Source organism: Scatophagus argus, chromosome 7 (assembly GCF_020382885.2).
Source record: "Scatophagus argus isolate fScaArg1 chromosome 7, fScaArg1.pri, whole genome shotgun sequence".
NCBI lineage: Eukaryota > Metazoa > Chordata > Actinopteri > Scatophagidae > Scatophagus > Scatophagus argus.
In genome coordinates this window covers 18,257,067-18,281,607 of record NC_058499.1, presented here as the reverse complement: position 1 = coordinate 18,281,607, position 24,541 = coordinate 18,257,067, and the positions used below count along the sequence as shown (strand labels likewise).

At 41.9% G+C, this 24,541-nt stretch overlaps 2 protein-coding genes and 1 non-coding gene across 3 annotated transcripts; 2 read left to right on the top strand and 1 right to left on the bottom strand.

The window, feature by feature from the left end:
• Positions 1 to 7,367: 7,367 nt before the first annotated feature.
• On the top strand, positions 7,368 to 7,440 carry trnar-ucg. Its single transcript has one exon. It is a non-coding gene; the product is annotated as a tRNA-Arg (tRNA).
• Positions 7,441 to 8,360: 920 nt separating this feature from the next.
• On the top strand, positions 8,361 to 20,452 carry si:ch211-106e7.2. The gene is made up of 4 exons (XM_046394288.1): positions 8,361 to 9,240; positions 13,861 to 17,876; positions 19,394 to 19,456; positions 19,563 to 20,452. Exons 2-4 carry the CDS (start codon positions 13,907 to 13,909, stop codon positions 19,676 to 19,678), a joined length of 4,149 nt encoding a protein of 1,382 aa, XP_046250244.1. The 5' UTR covers positions 8,361 to 9,240; positions 13,861 to 13,906; the 3' UTR covers positions 19,679 to 20,452.
• A 518-nt stretch (positions 20,453 to 20,970) lies between these two features.
• On the bottom strand, positions 20,971 to 22,933 carry etfbkmt (electron transfer flavoprotein subunit beta lysine methyltransferase). Its single transcript, XM_046394289.1, has 3 exons — positions 22,371 to 22,933; positions 22,143 to 22,273; positions 20,971 to 21,595 (listed from the first exon to the last, which is right to left on the bottom strand). Exons 1-3 carry the CDS (start codon positions 22,661 to 22,663, stop codon positions 21,246 to 21,248), a joined length of 774 nt encoding a protein of 257 aa, XP_046250245.1. The 5' UTR covers positions 22,664 to 22,933; the 3' UTR covers positions 20,971 to 21,245.
• Positions 22,934 to 24,541: the final 1,608 nt, after the last annotated feature.

Sequence of the window (24,541 nt, the reverse complement as noted above, 5' to 3'; positions counted from 1 at the left end):
TGGTGACCCCAATAACTCTGGTAAATAATGTACTGTTAAGTAGTTTCCCAGAACTCAGATTTTAATGGTGACAAATTTTTACCTTAAAGGTTTCCTCTCATAGTTAATTTTATTGGTGTCTAGATCTTCATATGTAGGAGCCCGGAAATTATTGGTGTCATATTTCTACATTAAGCTCAAACTTGTGTTACGGCAATTTCATTTCTGCCTGTAGTGAATTAAGCAAAGGAAAACACAACAAATCCGGAAGATAGCATGTACCAAACTGTTTTAATCTCTATAGAAAGGAGGCAACACACAGAACCACACGGCAGTAAGCAGTTCAGAGTTGTGCCCCACTGGTTGAAGACTTCATCCCATTTTATACTTTCTGATGTGTCTCTGGTTCTTTGTTTGGAGCTTCAAAGACATTCCTTCACAGGTTGAAGGAAAAACAGACAGGATGCAGTAACTGTAAGTACCCCAGTTCAGGTTTATCTCCTGTGAGATGAAGATCTCTTTCTGCCCTCTGCTTTACCCAGGATGTTATTTATAACGGGGCTATAACAGTCAGTTCACCAGGTCATTACTTGGTCACTATAACACTACACAACTAAAGCTACAGATTAACTACATTAAGTATGAAGTAAAAGTGAACATTATGTCATTGTTACTACAAAGCATACAAAATTTCCATCACACTTGACATTATTTTTACCATCAGGCTAATCTCTAATTACACCATTATTTCCAGGTTGTGTTCTAATACATTTTTTTTAAAAAAAAACAATTGTGAGTGAGCTATTGTGGTGTCTGTAATTCAGTTTGACAGACGTTTTATCTCTTGTCTACGTTGACAACCAATGTATATAAGCAAGTGGTTAGAGATGATGCAGTAGAGTGATCCATATTGGCTGGGATCCTCTCACGTGCATGTGCTTAATTTGATGCTGAGCTTCTTGTAATAAACTTCTTATACAAGTAAGACTGTGTCTGCAGAGATCTCTCTCAACATCTTCACATCATCACTATCCAATATACAACACTGTATTTGTGCTAACATGCATAGTATAGAGGTACATAGTGTTAGATACAAATACAGAAAATTAATCAGAATCAGAATTGTCTTTATTGCCATGTAAGTGAAGAGGTTTCACATTACTAGGCATTTGCCTTAGTGATTGGTGCATAAATAAAACATAAAAACATAACATATAATAATAGAATAAAATAAAATAAGATAAAACAGAATAAAGTAAAACAAAATAAAATAAAGTAAAATAAGATAAGATAAGATAAGATATTCCTTTATTAGTCCCATAACTGGGAATTTACAGTTTTACAGCAGCAAAGAGTATATAGAGGGTGCAAAGCATGCAAGGATAAGGGAAGGAAGAGCATTCAAAAAGAATAAATACACAGGAAACAAGTACCTGCAGCTGTACACAGTACAGAAAAGAAAAAGACTATTCACACTAGAGTCCCTCAAGTTATGATTAGTGGATGGATTGATTATTGTACAGATTTGTTTCAGGAAGACTAAGTATGCATGTACTGATCCTAGTAGTAGTGTTACATGAGTAAGAATTATTGCAGTCTGTCACTGAAGGAGCTGCCCAGTGCTGTCAGAGTGCCCTGCATGGTGTGGGAGGGGGTCTCCAGCATGGACGACACCTCCTCCTGTCACCCACCTCATCCACTGAGTCCAGGGAGCAGCCCAGGACTGAGGTGGCCCAACTGAGGCCAACGATCGCAGAGTCATCTGAGAACTTCTGTAGGTGGCAGGTTGGGGTGTTGTACCTGTAATCAGAGGTGTAGAGAGTGAACAGAAAGGGAGCCAGAACTGTTCCCTGTGGTGCACCTGTACTACAGAGAAGCATGTCAGGCTCACCGCTCTGCGTCCTCACATACTGTGGCCTGTTTGTCAGGTAGTCCACGGTCCAGGCACTGAGGTGGTGCTCTACTCCTGCACACTTCAGCTTGTCTCCCAGTAGGGTGGGCTGGATGGTGTTGAAGGCACTGGAGAAGTCGAAAAACATGATCCTCACAGTGCTCCCAGCGCTCTCCAGGTGAGATAGTGATGTGTGCAGGAGGTAGATAATTGCATCCTCCACTCCAATTCCTGGCTGATAGGAAAACTGCATCGGGTCCATCGATGAGCTCACCAGTGGGTGCAGGTGGGCGAGGGTGAGTCTCTCCAGAGTCTTCATCAGGTGAGACGTCACTGACACTGGCCTGTAACTGCTGAGCTCCTTCGGATGGGGGGTCTCAGCAACCAAATAAATATGGTTCTGGAGGTAGTACAAGAGTGATATAGTACAGAGTGGGAGTAGTGCAAGTAAGTGAAGTAAACAGTGCAAATGGTCAGCAGGTGGATGATGACATGAGCATAGAACAATGACTGTACTGAAGTAACTAAAGTGCAGAGCGGTATGTTAATCAGTTGGTGTTCAACGGTCCAACAGCAGAGGAGAAGAAACTGTTCTTGTGGTGTGAGGTTCTGGTCTGAATGGACAGTAACCTCCTGCCTGAATGAGTTTCTCAAAGAGTCCATGTCCAGGGTGAGAAGGGTCAGCTGTGATCCGACCTGCACGCCTCAGAGTCCTGGAGACGTACAGGTCTCGGAGAGATGGAAGGCTGCAGCCGATCACTTTCTCAGCAGAGTGCACAGCACGCTGCAGTCTGTGCTTTTCCCTGTCAGTGGCCCCAGCATATCACACGGTGATGGAGGAGGTGAGAATGGACTCAATGATGGCCGTGTAGAACTGAATGATCATTTTGGCGGGCACCTTGAGTTTCCTCAGCTGCCGCAGGAAGAACATCCTTTGCTGGGTCCTTTTCATGAGGGAGCTGATGGTTGCCTCCCACTTGAGGTCCCGGAGTCAGCTTATCCGCACAGTGTCTCAGGATGGAGGGGGACACACCGTCTGGCCCAGGAGCCTTGTGAGGGGGGCGGCACGAGCTCTTGGGAAAAAAAAAAATCTGCGCCGCTACATGGATCTCTATTATCTGTCATATCACTGTGTGAGGAATTGGCAAACTGGCGACCCCCACACCTGCTTGCTGAGAAGGTGCCGTGCACTGAAGCTGTTTGTGAGGAAGGCAAAGGGGAGGGGAGCGGGGGACATTTCACCACGCTGTTGAGGGATGGGAAATTTTTTGATTGTCGAGTGCTGAATAAATGGAGAGATAGACAGAAAAAGGTCAAAGCCATCAAGTGCCCAATTTAGAAAAAAAGAAAAGCACAAGAGGTGAAATGATCAAAAGATAAAGGTATGCTATGTTCTCTCTGTATGATTACAATATCCATGTCACGAATGAAGGGCTAATGTTAATTGGTGGTATATGTTTGTTGGCCTTCTTGCTATGATGCTTGGTATGCTTATACAACAGGTACAAGTAATTCGTCTTAACAAACACCAGATCTAATTTCACCATAAGATTGTGCTTTGCAACAAAACTATTACAAGTTCAGTCATAATTTATTTTCATCATGTTGTGGGTAGTTTCAAAGATGAACATTTGCCATTTGCTACAACTCTATTTTGCGACAAAACATAGTTTAAGTCATAACTAAAAATGTGCCAAGGCAGTAACCAAGGAGCTACTTGTTCCTTCCTGAAAGATAAGATAAGATGAACTTTATTGACCCCGCAGTGGGGAAATTCACTTGTTGTGGCAGCTCACAAGGACAGAAGAGGAGTACAAAAAGCAAAAAGTGTGCAAAACAGTTCCAAAAGAATGTAGAGGTAAAATAAATTAACAATTTACAAGGTACAGTTAAAAACAGTACAATATACAGCTATATACAAGTCCTCTTAAGGGAGGAAAGAGGACTAGACCGTAGAATTATACAGTCTAACAGCAGTGGGAATGAAGGACCTGCTGTAGCTCCTTCCTACACTGAAGGTGTAGCAGTCTGCCGCTGAAGGAGCTGCTCAGAGCCTCCACTGTCTGATGCAGAGGGTGAGAGGTGTTGTCCATGATGGATGTCAGCTTGGCCAACATCCTCCTCTCACCCACCTCCTGCATGGAGTCCAGAGGGCAGCCCAGGACAGAGTTGGCCCTCCTGACCAGCTTATTTAGTCTCTTCCTGTCCCGGTCCGTGCTGCCCGGTTCCCAACAGACCACAGCGTATTGAATAGCAGAGGCTCCTTAAGAGGGGTCTGCACACTCCAAAGGACCTCAGTCTCCTCAGAAGGTGGAGGCAACTTTGGCCCTTCTTGTACAGGGCATCAGTGTTATGTGACCAGTCCAGTTTATGGTCATCCACCCCAATGTTTGGCCTTCTTCTGGTTCAACAGGGCTTTTAGCTCAAGGGTCACCCAGGGCTTGTTGTTGGAGAAACACCGCACTCTCTGGGTTGGCAAGGTGTTCTCCACACAGAAGTTGATGTAGTCTGTGATGCAGTCAGTCAGGCCATTGATGTCATCACCATGAGAGCTGTAAAGTGTCTCCCAAGCTTTAGTTTGGAAACAGTCTCTCAGTCTCTCACTGTCCTCATCAGTCCACACTTTCACAGACTTCTTCTGTGCAGGCTCTCTTCTCACCCTGGGTGTGTATTCAGGGAGCAGATGAACGAGACAGTGATCAGAGCGTCCCAGCGGGGGGAGGGGGGCGGAGGTGTATGCGTCTTTGACATTAGCATACTAAAGGTCCAGCGTCTTGTTGTCCCTGGTGTGGCACTTCACATACTGTGTGAATGTGGGGAGAGTGGAAGATAGAGAGGCTCTATTGAAGTCTCCACTGATAAGCAGGAGGGACTGCGGGTGCTGTGTCTGCATCCTGGTCACTGCACTGTGGAGCAACTCACAGGCGGCTGCTGCATCGGCCGAGGGAGGGATGTACACATTAAACACAATAACGTGTGAAAACTCCCTTGGGATGTAATAAGGCCGAATGCCAACAGCAAGTAACTCCATGTCTTTAGTGTAGACTTGTTCCTTAACAGAGATGTGCCCCGGGTTGCACCATCTCTCATTAACAAACACCGCCAGCCCCCCGCCTTTCCGCTTACCACAGTCCTCCACTCCCCGATCAGCACGCACAAGTTTAAAACCATCCAGGGAAACCACAGAGTCCGGTATCAGTCCATTCAGCCAGGTCTTAGTGAAACACATAAGGCTGCACTCCCTGTACTCCTTCTGCAGCCGGATCAGTGCCGTAAGCTCGTCAGTCTTGTTGGAGAAGGAACGGACATTTCCCATAATAACAGAGGGTATATATGGTCTGTACCTCCGTTTCCTCTCCTGGATCTTTCGTCCCGCTCTGCAGCCTTTCCTTCTCCTCCGTATTTCTGCAGGAATCTCTAGTTTTTCCGCGTAGAGAAGAGCAGGGCCGCATAGAGCTAACAGCTGATCCCTGGTGTAAACAATAGAGCCATGGCTGAAGCTGAAGGGATTCCCCAGAGAAGTGCCAGAAAGGTCAGAAAACAGCAAAAAGCAAAAACAAAACTAATAAAAGTGGTGTCCCTGTGTGCACATTTGCAACAGCAATCAACCACATTAAACAAAACAGGTAAAACACACTAAAAAACAGTAGAAAAAACTAAGAAGAAGAGAAGAGAGGGCAGAGCTACCACAACTTGCTGGAAAAAAAAAGGATGAATAAAGCGATAGATTAATAAAGCGTGTAATGACAGACATTTAGCATGTAAGGGCATGTTTATTTAAATTTGCAATTCATGGATGTTTTGTATAAGAGTTATATTGTAGTCTACGGTCTTTTGATGTCAGTTTCAATTGCAATTTCAGGGGCACTTCAAAAATATTTTGGATCATCCTCTGCCACCGGTCAGGATGAGGGCTGTAAGAGGGATTCAAGATTGTATCCGCACCTTATCCGTTGCCATTCTGCACCTTATCTGCTGTTATCTATCTATACCTCATGTATATACTCTGTTATTTTTTATATTACTCTGTTATTTATATATTATGTATGAAAGATTACTTGCTACTTTTATGCTTCTTTGTATTGCAACCCTGGCACAACAATTTCCTGCGGGATCAATAAAGTTCTTATCTTATCTTATCTTAGCTGTGGTGGAGGAGGAGGGGTCCGAGGTGGGGTGTCTTCTGGGGTGTGGGGGGTGTGAATGTCTGTGTTGATGGGGTGTGTGGAGGAGTCAGGGCTGGCTGATAGTCCATCAAAGCGACAATAGAACTCATTCAGACTGTGGGCTAGTTGCAGGTCGTCAGTGGAGTGGGGGGCTTTGGGCTTGTAGTTGGTGATTTGCCTGAGGCCCTTCCACACAGAGGCCGAGTCGTTAGCTGAGAACTGCTGTTGAAGTTTCTCAGAGTACAGTGATTTAGCACTTCTCACCTCCTTGCTAAACCTGTACTTGATCTCTTTGTAGCTGTCTCTATCCCCACTTCTGAATGCAGCCTCCTTCTCTAGCCTCAGCTGTCTGAGTTTAGCTGTGAACCAGGGTTTGTCATTGTTATAACTCATCCCGGTGCGTGTTGGCACAATACTGTATCTGTATCTGTAGCAGGCCTGAACACATCGCAGTAGCTCCTCCACAGCCTGGCTGGTCCACTTTTTAGATGTACTCACCACAGGTTTGGCGAGCTTCAGCCTATGTCTGTATGTGGGAATCAGGTGGACCATGACGTGGTCAGATAGTCCAAGAGCGGTGCGGGGCACTGCACGATATGCTCCACTTACTGTGGTGTAACAGTGATCCAGTGTGTTCTCCTCTCTGGTCGGGCATTTATTAGCTGATTGTATTTGGGTAGATCTTGGCTAATATTTCCTTTATTAAAGTCGCCAAGAACAATAACTAAGGAGTCCAGATGTGTTTGCTCCACACACAGTACCTGATCCGTGAGTACACGCTGAACCTCGTGCACATCTTCACTCGGCGGAATGTAAAAAGTGACCAATATGAATGAAGCAAACTCACGCAGAGAGTAAAATGGCTTACAGTGTGTGATTAAGTACTCCAGAGCAGGAGAACAGTGCTGGGAAATCACACTCACGTTGGTACACCAGCCACTGTTAATGTAAAAACAGACATTGTCACCTTTAGTTTTGCCAGAAAGTTCATTGTGACGATCCGCTCGGATAAGTTGGAATTCCTCCAGCTGCAGCTTGCAGTCTGGTATGATGGTTATTGCATAGGATATATGATAAAACCCTGAACAAGATACATAATGGTAAAAGCTGTAATACATGGCAACATGTGATATAAGTGTGACAAACTTTCAAGAACCCTCAAACTTGTCTGGACTGATACATGACAAACTAAAAAAACTATAAACTGAAGCATACAGGCCTTGTATCAGAATCAGAATCAGAATTCCTTTCAGGGATGGATTATGGCCTCGGCCAGCGAGGCCAGGGTCCACAACAATTTGCTATGCCTATCAACAATACATTTTGCCAATGGCTGCGTGGCCTAATGGATAAGGCGTCTGACTTCGGATCAGAAGATTGCAGGTTCGAGTCCTGCCGTGGTCGTAATTTTGAGGGCAGCCGTGGCCTAGAGGTTGGAGAAGCGGCTTGTGATCGGATGTAATCCCCCACCGGACAGACAGGAAAAATATGGGTGTGGTGGAGTGATTAATGCTAAAAATGCCCCCCCCCCTCCATTAGCTGGCCCCAATGTGCTCCCTGGGCACTTGATGCTGCCCACTGCTCCTGTGTGTGTTTCACTGCATGCAATTTGCAAATTCAGTGTGTGTATGTAAAAATATATATACTGTCAATAAAGCTGATTCTTCTTCTTCTTTTCATCTGTCCATTTCAGAGGGCCTCCATTCTCTTGGATCCTTTGACTACCAGGGCCCCTGACCCTGTTATAGGGCCTGCTGACATTTGGCTAATGTGGTGGAAAAATGAAGAAATATAGATCTTTATTTTGCTCCTGCAGGAAGACCGATAGCAGGAAGTGACAATAAGCACTGTTGAAGGAGTTGGTAGGAAGTACATTCTCATCAGTGTTTTTATATGTGTTTAAGACAAAGACACCAGGATTTGTGTAAGGGCCCTTGTTGGGGGTGCTTTCAGAGGGCCCTCTGGCTACCAGGGCCTCCAGCCCTCCTAGGAGTCATGCTAATTATCTCTTGATAGTTCTTGACAGATTTCGTTTTGCCCAAGGGCCCACATAACCCTTAATCTGCCCCTGATTCCTTTATTTATCCCTGAGGGGAAATTCTTTATATGGGCCTTGAAGCCACATTATATAGAGAACAGAAAGTCAGATGTCATGGCCACAGGGAAGTCTGACTCTTCACAAACATATAGAAAGAGGAACTCATACACACACACACACATCAGTCTGACCGGGACATGAATTCAAGAGACTAGTGGAAAAACAAGGGTCAGTCAGAGGACGACCATTCCCCAAAACAGTTACACAAGAGACAAAGAACCAATCAGCAGGGGACTACACCCTGGACACAGACAGTATAAAGTTAATGACAGTCAACAATGAGTCAGATCTCCTGGTGGCATCGATTGTATGCACTGTGATGATCTCCACGCTCGGCCGATCGTGAATAAAGCTGTTCATCTGATGAAACTCTTTTCTCTCCGACTGCTTACTCTCACATCAACGAATGCGGGTGAGGCAGTTAAATAGAATTTTGGCCTCAACAAAACCTAATACATCCATCGTTCTCCAGGCTAATCGAAGTATAATCAAATTTATCTCAATTTATTTTATAGTGGGTGTATAGAAAATCCTTTTGGTCATGTGGCATACTTGCACATTGTGGTGGAAACTGTCCGCAAACACTCAGGAATCACAAAACAACAAAACACCGACGTGTTGTGTGGTGTCCAAGAGCTGAAGATGATGATGTCGCGATCTTTCACGGAGGATCTTAATCTGCGCTCAGAGGAACACGAATACGTCATTTAAAAAATCGTTTTGCAATACCTGGGAATGCGAGTAACTGGGGAGCTTTCTTTATTCATGAGAAGTTCATAAATACTTCTTCGCGCCCGCGAGGTCCTCCTCCCTGTGAATGGCGTCACACATTGAACACCGTCTTATAACAGCCGTGAAAGGAAAGGACAAACAGAAAGTAGCAGTGATAGCGGTGGGGCAAACCTTGGCTGTGTTCAGAATGAGAAGGACTGGTCGGCTTTAACAGCAACTCTATGCAGGATTACCCGGCTGGTGCTACGCTAAAACGGATGCAATATGGATGACTGGACGTCTAAGAGTTAGAGGAGCTTTATTTGCTTACCACTCCGACTTCAGATTCCACAGACGCCTCTACACCTTGATCTTTGTCTGGACCCCGATTAAAAGTAAGTTAGCAAAGATAATCAAAGTTCGCAGCTTGAGTGATTAGTACATTTGTTATTTAAGCGGTGTAGACAACCACTACATACTGATATGTCGACATGTGCTGTAGTGGTTTTAGCCTACGTCTTGACTTAAATCGTTTTGCCTGTTACTGAGAAAATCGTCATTGACTCTTGCTGTACGCTTTCACCAGCTAATGCATAGCACATCACGGTGAAACACATCAATACAATCTTCGCTTGGCCAGGAAACTCGACTCGCACAACCGCAGTTTGCGCAGACAAATAAGCAGGGGAAACTCAGCTTCTTCAACCGCAGTTTGTGCAGAAAAATACAAGCAGATGCTTGACTCGATGCAAATCAAGGTTTTAGTTTCAACAACGACAATGTTATCTGCTTCAGAGGCTCTGCTGCTGACCATTTTTTCTAATGGTGTCATTTTAATAATAAGCAAAAAAACAATAAGTTCTCGTAGAACGCTTTCATCGTTCACACACAAATGAAGTGCAGAGACATGCAATGAGACAGCGCCCTTTCCCCAAGCTGGTTTGTGGACAAACAGACATGAGACAAGTTAAACATGATGATCTGTCTCACAGGTGAGGAGGTTGATGCACTGTAACGGTTATAATTAATATATCCTTTAGAACAAAACAAAATTAGTCTACAAGACTACAGTGCATGTTTGTGTATGAATGTCTCCATATTCAAGAAGTGATATGCAGTTGTATTAACTGCAAAAAGAGCACTAGTAATTGATTGATTGATATATATGATTGATTGTCATGTTACACCTTTCTGTTTCAAATGCTCCTCAATTCCTAGGACATTTTTGGGGTGTCCTCGTTTTATTTAATAATCTTCTCCAGACAAATTACACCAATATTTCTTTTCCTTAAGCCTGTTTTCCAATTTTGCCTAAGTTATTACTAGTCCCAGACATCATTATTTCTTGGCATTTGCTTGTGGTATTTTTTAAAAATAATAATTTAATGCAAGGTTGCAATGAAATGCTCTTTACGTTTACAGTGCATCCGGAAAGTATTCACCACTTCACTTTTTTCACATTTTGTTATGTTACAGTCTTGTTCCAAAATGGATTAATTTTTTTTCCCCATAATGACAAGGTGAAACAAGTTTGCTTGAATTTTTTGCAAATTTATTAAAAATAAAAATATAACATGTGCATAAGTATTCACACGCTGTGATCAATACTTTGTTGAAGCCCCTTTAGGAGCAATTGCAGCCTCAAGTCTTTTTGCGTATGATCCTATAAGTTTGGCACACTAATTTTTGGGCAGTTTCTCCCACTCTTCAATGCTGAACCTCTCAAGCTCCATCAGGTTGGATGGGGAGTGTCGGTGCAGAGCCATTTTCAGATCTCTCCAGAGATGGTAGGATTCAAGTCTGGACTCTGTCTGGGACACTCGGGGACTTTCACAGAGTTGTCCTGAAGCCTCCTTTGTGATGTTGGCTGTATGCTTAGGGTCGTTGTCCTGTTGGAACATAAACTGTCAGCCCAGTCTGAGATCCAGTACACTCTGGTGCAGGTTGTCAGCAATGATGTCTCTGTTCATTGCTGCAGTCATCTTTCCCTTGACCATTACCGGTACTAGCCTCCCGGTTCCTGCTGCTGCAAAACATCCCTACAGTATGATGCTTCACAGTAGGGATGGTATTGACCAGGTGATGAGCAGTGCCTGGTTTCCTCCAGACATGACGCTTATCATTCATGCCAAAGAGTTCAATCTTTGTTTCATCAGACCAGAGAATTTTGTTTCTTCTGACCTGAGAGTCCTTCAGGTGCCTTTTGGCAAACTCCAGGCAGGTTTTCATATGCATTTTACTGAGGAGTGGCTTCAATCTGGCCACTCTACCATACAGGCCTGATTGGTGGAGTGCTGCAGAAATGTTTGCCCTTCTTGAAGGTTCTCCTCTCTCCACAGAGCAACACTGGAGCTCTGTCACAGTGACCGTTGGGTTTGTTGTTCAACTCCCTGGCTAAGGCCCTTCTACCCTGACCACTCAGTTTGGAAAGCTCTAGGAAGAGTCAAGGTGGTGCCAAACTTCTTCCACTTGTGGATTATGGAGGCCACTGTGCTCTTAGGGACCTTTAATACGGCATAAATCTTTCTATACCCTTCCCCAGATCTGTGTCTCGACATAACCCTGTCTCAGAGGTCTATAGACAATTCATTCGACTTCATGGCTTGTTTTGTTCTCTGACATGCTCTGTCAACTGTGAGGGCTTATGTAGACACACATGTGCCTTTCCAAAGCATGCCCAATCAATTGAATTTACCACAGGTGGACTCAACTCAAGTTGTAGAAACCTCTGAGGGATGATCAATGGAAACAGTAGGCACCTGAGCTGAATTTTGAGTGTCATGGTAAAGGTTGTGAATACTTATGTACATGTTACATTTTGGTTTTTCATTTTTAATAAATTTGCAAAAAGTTCAAGCAAACTTGTTTCACTTTGATATTATGAGGTATTTTGTGTAGAATTTTGAGGGAGAAATTTAATTTAATCCATTCTGGAATGAGACTGTAACATAACAAAATGTGGAAAAAGTGAAGCGGTGTGAATAGTATGTGAATAGTTCACAAGTTCATCATGCTGATGTTCTTCCTTAATTTTACTTGCTTAAACCTAATACGGCATGACTATCACAAGGTATGGCACACGACTATCATAAGGCATTGCATATAGTTTTCCCTTCAGCACATCACGTCTTGTCAGAAAATTATACCACAATTGCGTTCCGATTTAGTTGTGCATGTACAATGACAACAGAGACTATTCTCTATTCTATTCTGATCTATCAAAAACCTGGGTGTGTTTTGTAACAGAGAGAAAGAGAACATTGGAATTGCTCATGGCTATTAGCACATGCTTATCCACACATCATTTTTCATGTCTACTGTTGCCGAGAATCATGCATGCAACTCAAAAAATAGGTGAGAACTCCCACTTAGCACACGCACTGCTCTCACAGCCAGGTTATAGGAAAGTTGTAGGAAACTGGTTGGGGCACTTTGCTCTAATGTGTGTACTCAAGAGTCACCTTAGATGTACCTTAGAATCACAGATTTTTTAAAACCCTACACTCATCTAACATTTTCCTAAATTTGATTTGCAAGTAAATAATATAAAAACTATCTGATATTAAAATAATGGTGTGTGTTCTGATTGAGCTTCTGACACTCCTGCCACTCCTGAGAAGAGGCTGTTCAATGTTAGTGCGTGCCAGCAGGACATTGTGAAACCATTGGTATGAATGTCTGCTGTTCCATCCATGCTGTGAAGTCCCCCTTCAATCAAAATGTGTTTTTTTTCTACAGTTGAATGTCTGAGCGTCACAGTATAGAATGATGTATGTGTGTGTGAGTCTGACATGTGGGATCATAAGCTTCATACTTTTATTAAGAAGAAGTTGTATAACCTTACCTGTGCTAATGCTACATATAACCTTTGTGTAACCGAAATAAGGAATTGGAAAGGTGGACTGTGTTCTGAAAGTTTGCATGCAGGGGTCAGTACACAAAAAAAGGAAAAGTGCCAAAAGGGCAAGGGGTGCAGTGAAGAAGCCTGCACAGATATGATGACAGGATATGATTTTTTGACAGCTGAAATGAGTCAAACCCTAGGGTTCAACCGGCTAGGGTTTGACTCACCACATGGGCAGCTAATCAGAAGCAGGGACGCTACCCATAGTCTGGAGGGAAGCTACAACAGTAGATAACTCAGGGACTTTGTGTGCAACCTTCAGAACACAGAGCGCTTAGCGTGCGATCAGATATTTCTGTAGGCTGTGTTCTCCAAAGATCTTTGTATGAATAAATTTGTTTTGAAACTTACTCTCTCACTGAATGTGTCTTCTTTCTCACATCAACCAACTCGGGGAAGCCATACAAGACTGCTTCAACAGACACCAGAAGGCTGTTTGTGGGAGCTGTATGGAGATTTAAGTCTGCGACTCCCTATCGTAGTATCAGCGTTACTATGTTTAGAGGTTTTATGATATATTTTCTTAACTGCAGAAAGAAGCTTTAAAAGTGGCAACATGCAACAGCTGTGGGTGCTAATTTGACTAGCAAGAACGTGCTCACAGGCTAAGGGATGCGGCACATTGTGTAAATATGTACTGTACACTACGTTCTTGTTCCACTTTCTGACTGCTCTGCGACCTGTGAGACTGTGACGGTTTCTTTAAAGAAATAAAACTCAAAAGACAGTTTGGTCTCCATGTCTTGTGTGCGAGCGTGCCATATTAAATTTTCAAAACAGAACATGCCTGTCCGCATTCCAAAGATGAGAAAATGATGCCGACGCAGGATACAATTTAAAAATGATGAATGACTATAACTAAAAAATAGGAACTAAAATTAGGATAGGAATGTGATCAGATATAATTAAATGTAATGAATAAGTGTGCTCTTTCAAGTAAACACTAACAACACCAAAAAGACAGGGATGTATGCAAGAAATCAGGATTGTATGTATACTTGAGGCCCAAATACCTCCAAATTGATTTGTTTTGATGTAAAGATGCGTATTTCATCATTGAGAAAATTAAAGTTTTATGACTCTTAAATATTTTTGCTTTTTTTTCCCCCAGGAAAGTTGCCCACTCACTTGACTCAAAGGCTTGACGGAGGACAAACATGTATTCTCGTGCAGGGATAAATGGACACTACCAACAGGTTGGACCACCCTTCCAAGCTGCTACGTCACATGGCAATCTGCAAAACACATTTACAAATATGCAAAGTGGAAACCCTCTTGTCACCAGTGGACTTAAGGTTGCCACTCAGCAAGCTTTTCATCCGGGCTATGGGTTCTTCAATTCATCGACCCAGTGTTCACCCAACATGATGAACACGAACAAGATATATCTTCATCGAGACATGTCAGCAGATTGGAAACAGGGCTTAGATCATGGGAAGCAGTCATTCAGGACACAGGATGCTAATGTTGTGACCCACCCAAATTCCAAACTGAAAAGCTGTTTCCGAAATGTGAATGGACAATCTGATAATTTAGTTTCAGCATACAATACAGTTGCCTCAGTTCCACATGAACGTGTGGTTTGCAGTAGTGAATTAGTGTCCGCTGCTACACACAACAGACAAACTTCTCATAGCCAGAATTATAGACAAAATAGGACTCAACATGGCCTCTCTCCTTCGATCCCTCCACCAAGTAATGATACCGCTGTCCCTCGGTATGTCAGAAACAAAAGCATTACTGCAAACTCATCATCAAGTGAGAAGATTTTGCATGTTTTCACTGTGAATCAGAAAACTAAACAAGACCCAATTCATCTAGAATCAACACATCTCGACAGGGAAGGAAACATTCGCTATTTTGTGTCAAAAACGAATGACTGTGCCTTAAATCCTGCTGCTGATACACAAGAGCAAATACTAAGGCGCCAGATGATCGCAAAAATTGCAGATGATCTACGTGAGTCGTTCACTGCTGCTTCAGATAGTTGTCCCCCTGTGTATACCCACAATGGAGTCAGAATTACAGAGTCTAATCAAAAAATGCCACCTTTTACAACGACTGTGACTCAAAGTCATAATTCAAATGCCTTTCAATCCTTACCACCCAATTCTGGACTAATTTCACCTAAAATCATTATGTCAAAAACACAGCACAGTGTGAATGCACCACACCAAAGCTCTATACCAAATGTGTTTCATGTCATACCAACAGAAAATGGTAGTAAAAAGATGAGGCAGTCAAGTGATATTGGAGGAAAGGCGACCAAAGTGTTTTTTCCTTCATGTAACAGGGTCTCAGAAGGGCACCTGGTTGGATTGTTAAGTGATGCATCTCAATTGATAAAATTGCCAGAGAGCATTTTCACCACAGATAATTTCACCAAATTATCTGCAGCAGACAGTCATGAAATGCTTGAAATGTTCTCATCGGTCAAGGCAAATGACACTTCCATTCACTCATCTCCTGGTCGTGCGGGCACTAGAGCTGTTGCTGTTGTCCAGCCATTGTCACAGGAAAGCTATCATGTTGCCAGCAAGTTTACCTCTTCTGACACGATCAGTCATTTGGCCAACAAATCTGCAATCAGCCATTCGGCAGCATTCAGTGGTGATATTTTTGTGTCATCAGATTCAGCTGGGCATAAGGATGTTTTACAAAAACAGTTATGTATGGATGACGCAGGATCTGAACTTGCTACGAACATGCAAGTAGACCAGCATGTAGCATCAACTGCTCAACAATCAGTCATTTCTAATGTGCCAGTGAGTCAAAATGGTGATGAGGGAAAAACTGAGAATCCACCTCATCCAGGGGCCAGAGTTTTTGAGCTCTCTGCAGTCCCAACCACAGCATGGACAATTGACACACTAACTAATCTGATACTAGATGATGAAAAAGCTCAAAATAAGATCAGCAGAGATGTGTCAATGTTTAATTCTTCAAGTAAACTGTTAAGGATGTTTTGGGATGGTAACATTAAAAAATTGTCATGTAAGATCGGTGGAGGTTGGTATGTAGACTTAATTAATAATATCAGAAAATTCTGCAGGGAACATGTAAGACAAGACTCTGTCATATTGACACAAGTAAAGCACAGCTTTGAGAATCAACACAAAAGCTACTATGTCCTCAAAGATAACGAAGTTTATTCAGAACTGCCCTACAAATCCTCATGGCTGAATGTCAATGAACAGCTAGATGATATTGATAAAGAATTTGGCTTATCGTGCTCTTTAAAGCATCATACTCACACACGTGAGAATCACAGCCAGCCAGATCAGGTCAGGTCTTTAAACAACATTCCTGCACAAAATGCATGTGAAATGTCAAATGAGGTCTTTTCACAAACAGCGAATGAACTGGTTGACTCAAGGGCTGAAAAACAAACCTCAACCTCCGCTACTGAAGCCACTTCAACGCAAGCTGTCTTTGCCAATGAAATAGACAGTGTCAATTCCAATGACCCATTTCACTCACTTAAAATCCAAGTTTTGCCTCCAGAGGAGGCCAGAGCTATCTTTTGGGAGGTACATAGACAGATGTCACAAAGTATGGGTACAGACAGTCAGCCAGAAAGAGTCATGACTAGCTCTGTGAAGGGAGAAGTATCTGAGGCTTTAGATGCCACACTGAATGACTCAAAACTGGAGAACAAGTCTGTCTGTCCCATACAACAGGTTTGCTGCATTTCAAGGTGGATAGAAATGATTTGTAAGTCAAACACACCTTCCTCGACTAAATGCCAGTGCAATAAGGAGCCAAGATGTGAAAGTTCCTCTGACGCTACATATAATAAGGAAGAGATGGCAACACACAAGGAAGATAACTTATGTGTAATCATGTCTCAAGTCCACACAGAAGAAGAGACTCAAGTGAAAAGTGGAGAGAACATCAACAGTCAAATTAAGTGTCGGTCTGAGCTATGCAATGAACTCATTCAAACAACTGCCTTCACTGAAAATGAACACAAATGTCACTCATATCCTGACAAAGAACCAAAGAGCCTTTGCCAAATAAGCTTAAATAGTAGCCAGCCAAACACCCTCTTAAGTGACAGTGAGGATGAAGATCTCTCTGGCCGTGACACCGAACTTCGGTCAGAACCTGGAGTGGGACCTACAGGAATAATACAGCTGTGTATTTCAGTCAGTAGTGACAAAAAAATTGACAGTCAGATATCAGGCGTCAAAGAGAATTGTGGAGAGGTTCAGTTGACATCTACGGATGTGGCAAAGTCATCGTTGGAAATTGAGGTAGAACAAACTGAAACTAGTGCGACAAATGCCCTCCAAACAGCTTTGAGCCTCACGGGTAATCATAAAACTGTTGCAAGAAAGCGAAAGAGACCAGGTTGTCATAAAAGATTTATTTCAGTGAATAAGAAGTCAAACAAATGCAAACCCCCTGTTGATGTGGATTTACAGCCTTCAGTGTGTAGGGAGGTTTCAATTGATGCAACAGGGAGCAAACCTTTAGCCTCAAACCTTGGAGATGTAAAACTGGTGCTGTATGGCTCAGCACGACAAGACAAGTGCACTTTGACTGGCCACCGAAAGATAGATATTTCAGATCCAGGAGCTGTGTCTGATGGATTAACAAGGCCTCCAGAAGTTCTCTCTGTGAATCTCGGTCCTTTGAGGTCAAAGCCTTGTGAAACTAACTCGGTGCAAGAACATTCAGTGAAACCATTTATTTATCACAGAAAATTTCTACCAAATAAAAGCAGACTTGGAAGTAAACTGAAGACACAGAACCATACTTTTGCCTCTTTATCTGGGTCAAGTCTCAAGACAGCTGAAATAGTTGGTCCTACCAAGAAACTGCCTGTTTATGATGAAAAGAGGATCTGGAATTGGAATCTAAATGCTAGGCACTATCAAAATCAGAATCTGAAGAGGAGAAGGTCCCTCTCTGATGGACTCAAACAAGGGGATAGGAAGATGAAGAAGAATTTGGTCACGCTCCAGGAGACTGCTGATCAAAAGAGGAGTAACACTGGAAATGGAAGCCTTGCTGACATGCCTCTCCACAAGAACGATAGCCTGAGGTTCAGCGTGTTACCTAAGAGCTTCAGTTTCAAAGATGGATCCAGCGAGGGAGAAGAAACCAATGATCCTGCTCTAAGTAAGTCATGATACTGAGATTCAAGGGAAAGTACAATGACTTTATTATTAAACTTCTAAAAGGTTAGGGACCTTGTGAGAAATGGATTTAAAAAATGAAAAGTCAAAATCGATGCAGTAAAGGACTTGTATTGCAAGTACAGGTGTGTGACAAAGTCTTGCAGGAAATATTTACTCATTTATTCTTGCAATTATACCAATGAGTAAAGTTTAATACTCTATAATTCATTTTAATGATGTTTTATTTATTTTTGGTTATGTTTGATGCGCTTCAGAATATAATGGTGTCTGGAACTGCGGAATGTTCTTGAGATCTAACTCCCAGGAAGAAATCAGTCACTGAGAGACGCAAGACAAAATTAATTCTCAGAGAGCAAAAGAACAGAAGTATAGACAGTGATAAAAATAATGGTGTTTTGATAACAAAAGCCGAGGACGAGTAGTGATGGGAATGATTCCAGCTGGGGCAGCTAGGTTTTATTGTGCTCATTTGGTTGGTAAAACCTAATGTAAGTTCATCTCTGAAGATTGTGTTTATTTGTATCTACAAACTGTGTAGAAGGAACACTTCAGAAGCGGTCTGGTCCTGGTAAAGATTTCTCTTCACTTATGGATTAGTTGCTCTCTGGACTAGCTTGTTTTTTTGTAGTCATGGATGCCTGCAGCAAATCTACTTCATATCAGACTGTGAGAACTGCTATTGTATTTCTTCTGGGGTTTCTAATGCAAAATGGTCAACCCATCAGTGAAGAAAGTGCCCTAGGGCCTGATGATTTAGGCTGCAACATTTATTGAGCCTTGTTACCAAGGAGAACGGGAACATCTGTTCTGAAGATCTGGTCACCTGTGATCATTCTATAAACCTACTGTAGATTATGTCATAGATGCTATACGCCTCAAAATACTCTGTGTGTTTACATATACAAAATTAGACTATTGGCTTTCAGTTTTTGAACAAGGAAATGCATTCACCTGTGTTTGCTAAGATTATTTGGCACTTCATAGACCACTGTCAGTACGCTGGTTGAGGAACTGTGTGTCGTTCAGAATGTGTCACCTAAACTGTGGTGTCTAGCCAGGATGGCAGTCTTCTCCTATGGCCTTGGCTGCCCCAGCAATGTTGGCTCACTCCCTACCAAAGTATCTCCTGCTGCCCCAAACAGCTAGAATAAATCTCAAGCAGAGATGCCACCTGTCCTCCTTACAGATTTACTGCCGCCTTCTCTGCCTGACCCCATGTCATCCTTCTGGTAACCCTCAAATATGGAAAATTCCATTTAGTAATATTGTGAGATTACAAATTATGTGACTGAGAATCTTGACAGTCATGAGCAGAAGGAAGCTGTTTAGATTATATTATTATATGTGGTCTGGTTAAGACAATATGTTTGAAAGACAAACTTGCAGGTTGAAAATGTAAAAGAGGCTTTTCTTTTTATATATATAGATATATATCTATATATATATTATCTATTCTGATCTATTCTATTTTGAGCTGAGCATTCTTTGTTTTTCCAGATAAGTCTGCCCTTGTTGAAAGAAAAGACAAGAACCCTGACAAAACTGCCAAGAAGTTAATAGGTGAGAAACACAACTAAACATATATCGATTCTTTTCATTTCCCTGTTATTATATAGGCTTTGACTGCAGTTTTTTTTCTTATTGGTATGAATGTACTCCTCCGTAGGTGCATGGTGTCCAAAGTCTGAGAAGAAGTATTCTCCTCTGCATAAGACCTCCAGCCTCTTCCAGGAGTTTCAGAAAAAGCACAGGGAGAAGACACAGCCATCCATGGCTGAATGACTTGACAGGCAGAAGGTTCATTTGCAACAGAAGACAGTTTTAACTCAGATGTTGTCTTCTTTCTGGGAAATACTGCATTTGAGAAAATTTCATTTCATATGTTTTTTACATTTTTTCATTTCATCTCTTTGTGTTCTTGTACTTGTGGTAAATTCTCCATAAATATACTCCTTGCTACAAAATATGCCAGAATATATTAAATATAAAATGTAAATAGCCATGTATGGTCCAGACTTACATTCTGGCTCTGACCTGGACATCTCACCTATGACATACTGGATATAAATTGAAATTGTGCCGGTTTTGGATATATTTGTTACCACAAGTTACCACTGTATAAGATGTAAAGTCATTTTCTTAAAATACAATTCCTCATGTCTTACAAAAATGTTAAACATTCCTTGAATTTATATTTTAGCTACATATTTATGTTTTTATATTTTCCTACATTAAAGATATGATTATGCTATATTTGCACATGAACCATATATTTTTATGAGAAATAAAGTTTGATATTGTTTTGATATACATTTAAAATATATTTCAATCATATTCTTACAAAAATTACAGAAATCCTTTCTAAATTGTCTCACAATTTTCACCGTGTATCTATGGCAGTAGGGAGCGTGATGGGAAATGTGCTGGCTTAACTAAATCTATATTTGTTTATCTGAAACAAACTGTGAGTGAGACAAAAATGGCATCATTTGTAATTTCACTTCTTTTTTTTTTTTTTAAACTGATGTGTAAATAAATTAATGTTTCTACAGCTGTCACTCTGTGCACAATTATTGGGCAAGGTGTATTTTTGAGGATTAATCTTATTATTGAACAACTACAGTGCTCACGGTCAATCCAAAAATTATTAATTAACCTCAAACCAGAATGTTTAAAGATGTAAAAGTGAGGTTTTGGCTTTCTTAGGAGAATGTCTATGTGTGCACAATTATTGGGCAACTATTAGTGTGCAAAATTATTATGCAACTAAATGAATGAATGAAAATTTTCCCATCTCTCTTGTTTATTTTCTGTTAAAGTCAGAATAATAAACAACTCAAAATTTACAAATAATAATTTCTGACATTTTTTTAAAAAAGTGACCAATATAGCCATTCTTCTTTTCAATAACAGTCATAAGCCTTCCATTTATGGAAGCTGTCAGTTTCTTGATCTGTTGATGATCAACTTTCTGTGCAGCAGCAACCACAGCCTGCCAGACACTGTTCGGAGGGGTGTACTGTATTCCTTGTTGTATAATTGATAGCGATGATGTGAAGATGTTGAAGGAGATCTCCGCTGATACCGGTTTATTACAAAAAAGCATAGCATCAAATACATGCATGTGAGTGTATCCAGGCCAAATGAAGATCGCACTACTGAAAGGTCTCTAGTCATATGCTTATGTAGGGTATTTGTTTACAACAAAAGAGGGGTACACATCTGGAACTCATCCAATGACCTCAGTTTTCCAAGAATCCAAGAGAGGAGGAGAAACGACCCTCTCCTCATCCTGTGTAATCGATATCTTAGTAGAGTTTGGGACCCCTACCAAAACATAAACCTGTCCTCAGAGTTCAGGACAGTAGCACCAAACACTGCTGCGAGTCAGACCATAGTTCTCCTCTCTGACGAACTCTGGCAGCTCAAACTGAGCCAGCTGCCGCAGATGTCCTCGAATGCCATGTTCCTCAAACTGGGCTCTTCCAGGGTCTCCAATCAGGACTTGGGTGCTGTGGGCTTTGATGCAGTGGTCCAACCAGCTGTGAAGACTGGTGGCGAGGGACTCATCATAGAACATGTCACCCAGTAGGATCATGTCAAAGCCCTTAACTTGTGAACCAATCATGTTGTTACTGAGACAAAGAAGTGGCTCCAGGCTGTTCAGCTCACAGTTCATGTGGGTTGCAACGGCTGCAACTGTAACACAAACAGGGGCGCTTATTCATTACTTACGACTCATTTAATACTTTGCTTTAAAATGCACTCCATTGTCTGTGACAAGACAGAAAGAATCACACTTAATCTGCAAAATACATCATGGTGCGCATCAGGACCAACAACACAGATCAGCAATCAGAAGTGTTGAAGTTGATCTATTGAACAGAATCAGCACCTTGAGTGCTGAGGTTTTTGTCAGCAGTCCTCTCAGAACCCATTGTTAGTACTGAACACCTAGCTTTCAACTCCATGTACCTCAGTCAGTAGTAAAACTGTTCACCCTTAACATATTTTACGTTCAGAGTCACCCCTCTGCTTCCTCTGCCAAAGATAAGAGAAAGGACAAAACAATATCAAAGAAGAAAGTAAGAAAAGAAAGTGACATATTTTGTCATTGGAGGAAACTCACTCCAACGAAATTTGTGCTCTGCATTTAACCCACCCAAGTGACGTGCACACACACACAGCAAACCCGGGGCAGTGGGCGACTCAACATAGAACAGTAACAACAAACACAGATGCATACCATTGTCAATGTCATTCGCAACTACGTGAGCAGCACCACATAGTTTTGCAGCGATGGCTGAGGCTCCACAGCCGCTTCCCAGATCCAGAACTGTCTTACTCCTACACACTCCAGGGTTATCCAAGAGATACCTACACACAGACGGCACCAGATGAGAATTACCATCAGTAACTCACATACATAAAACACAGTGCCAGTTGTTCGCATTGATGCTAAACTCCTAGATACCTCGAGAGCGCCTGTCCTCCTGGCCAATATATGGCCCAGTACGGGTCATCGAAAGGCCAGAGCTCTGGTCTTTCTCGCCAGAATCTACAGTTTGGGGTGAAAAGTCTCAGTTTGATCTCTGGAGTCAGGCTCTGCTCTCCACCTATCTCTGTGTTCTCTGAGATAAATCTCCTGATGTACTCATGAGACTGACAACTGACTGACAGACATCTACGTCTGCTTGTTTGTTTGAATGATCTGAGAAATATTTGAACATATCGAGTAGAACTGTGGGGCGTTAAAAGTCCCAACATGATCAAAGGATCACTGGAAAACTCTTGCTTACACAGCTAACGTTTTTGCTAGTCAAATTAGCACCCACAGCTGTTGCATGTTGCCACTTTTAAAGCTTCTTGCTGCGGTTAACAACCGTGTGTTAATCTCAATATATCGTAAAACCTCTAAACGTCGTAATGCTGGCAGATAGAGAATCGCAGACTCATTAAATCTCCAAACAGCTCCCACCGACTCTATAGTTGTTTTCCACACGAACACAAAATAGTGACGGACAAATTTTTCTCGGCACCTGAAGACGGTACAGAAAATTAACGTTCCGCTCAAAAAGGTTCCTACACAATATGTGTTGGATTTTGATCGTGTGACTAGTTGTTGATGATATGAATCGCTAGAAAAACAGGTCCTATATATTTACAATATAGAGAGTAATACTGAATATAACCTCAGACTGTTCAATTGGGGCATTTTTCTTTTTTCAGGTAGGTTTGATTGACATCTTATATATATATATATATATATATATATATATATATATATATATATATATATGTATATATTATACACAACTGCTAGGTTATGGATAATGCAGCTATATAATGTAAACTTTAGATTTACAATGAAAAGAGGGGCAGCCTCCTCACTGTTTCCCATCCATCCATTTTCTATACCGCTTATCTGCCAGGGGGAGCTGGAGCCTATCCCAACTGACTACGGGCGAGAGGCGGGGTTCACCCTGGACTGGTCGCCAGTCAATCGCAGAGCCAACACACAAAGACAGACAACCACACACTCTCACACTCACACCTAGGGGCAATGTAGAGTAGCCAATTAACCTAATGTGCATGTTTTTGGTATTGTGGGAGGAAGCAGGAGTACCCGGAGAAAACCCACGCAGGCACAGGGAGAACATGCAAACTCCACATAGAAGGGCCCAGACCGGGATTCGAACCTGGAACCCTCTTGCTATGAGTGCTAGCCACTGCACCACCATGCCGCCTGTAATAATATCAATATGACACAAATTATTTTATTTTACACTCTTTAACTGTATATATAGTTCCTCCATAATCATTAAATTTACAACCACTAATCTGTCCAGCGCACATCCACCACAGGCTGGTTTGGAGCAGTCGCAAAGTATGACAGGAACAGCAACTGCAGCGAACAGTAAGGACAGCAGAAAAAAATCAATGGGGCTCCCCTGCCCTCCTTTCTGGACTGCTCGATAAGAACCAGGACATGGGCAGAGAAAATCAAAAAGAAAGAAAAAACAGTTACCAATCAGTCAATTTAAGACAATTATAATTCTGATTTAAATTTGATTTGAGCTAACCCTGTCATTAATGGCCTTCATGTAACCTTTTTGCTCAAATATTCAAAAAACAAAAGAGAAATCCAAGATAATACACAGATTTAATCCAACATGGGACATGGCTACACAAATAAAAAATGTGCTTATTAAACTGTGAATAGCATATTTGCATCAATAGCAAACAAACAGGTTATTATGTATAAAATTAAAGCTTATAGGGCCCCTGGATAATTAGGATAGCTGATAGTGAACATAAATAATGAGTCTGCTATAGGTTTTTAAATGTGAAAATGACCCAACTCCCTCTCTGTATGTGTGTGTGTGTGTGTGTGTGTGTGAACAGATGGTTCACAGGGTCACAGTCATGCTCTATGTGGTTTTTATCCCATGGCAATGGGAATTGGAGCCTAAGCCTGTAATTACAACACATCTTATGCTCTCATCTTGTGTAAAAAAGATTGCCTTTTGATGGAGGGGGTGGAGGAGTCCTTATGGACAGCTTTCGTTTTGTCACTGAGATACCTGAGGTTGACCCCTATGGACAGGAGCAGCACAGCTGCAGAGCTGCTCAGGATTGTGTTTA

Bases quoted from the DNA above. Each gene is read 5' to 3' on its own strand.
- si:ch211-106e7.2 (XM_046394288.1), top strand. From the start codon at position 13,907: ATGTATTCTCGTGCAGGGATAAATGGACACTACCAACAGGTTGGACCA. The intron at 17,877-19,393 runs GTAAGTCATGAT...TTGTTTTTCCAG, and splicing joins AACCAATGATCCTGCTCTAA to ATAAGTCTGCCCTTGTTGAA. The intron at 19,457-19,562 runs GTGAGAAACACA...ACTCCTCCGTAG, and splicing joins AACTGCCAAGAAGTTAATAG to GTGCATGGTGTCCAAAGTCT.
- etfbkmt (XM_046394289.1), bottom strand. From the start codon at position 22,663: ATGTTGGGACTTTTAACGCCCCACAGTTCTACTCGATATGTTCAAATA. The intron at 22,274-22,370 runs GTATCTAGGAGT...GTCTGTGTGTAG, and splicing joins GGAGGACAGGCGCTCTCGAG to GTATCTCTTGGATAACCCTG. The intron at 21,596-22,142 runs GTATGCATCTGT...TTTGTGTTACAG, and splicing joins TGCGAATGACATTGACAATG to TTGCAGCCGTTGCAACCCAC.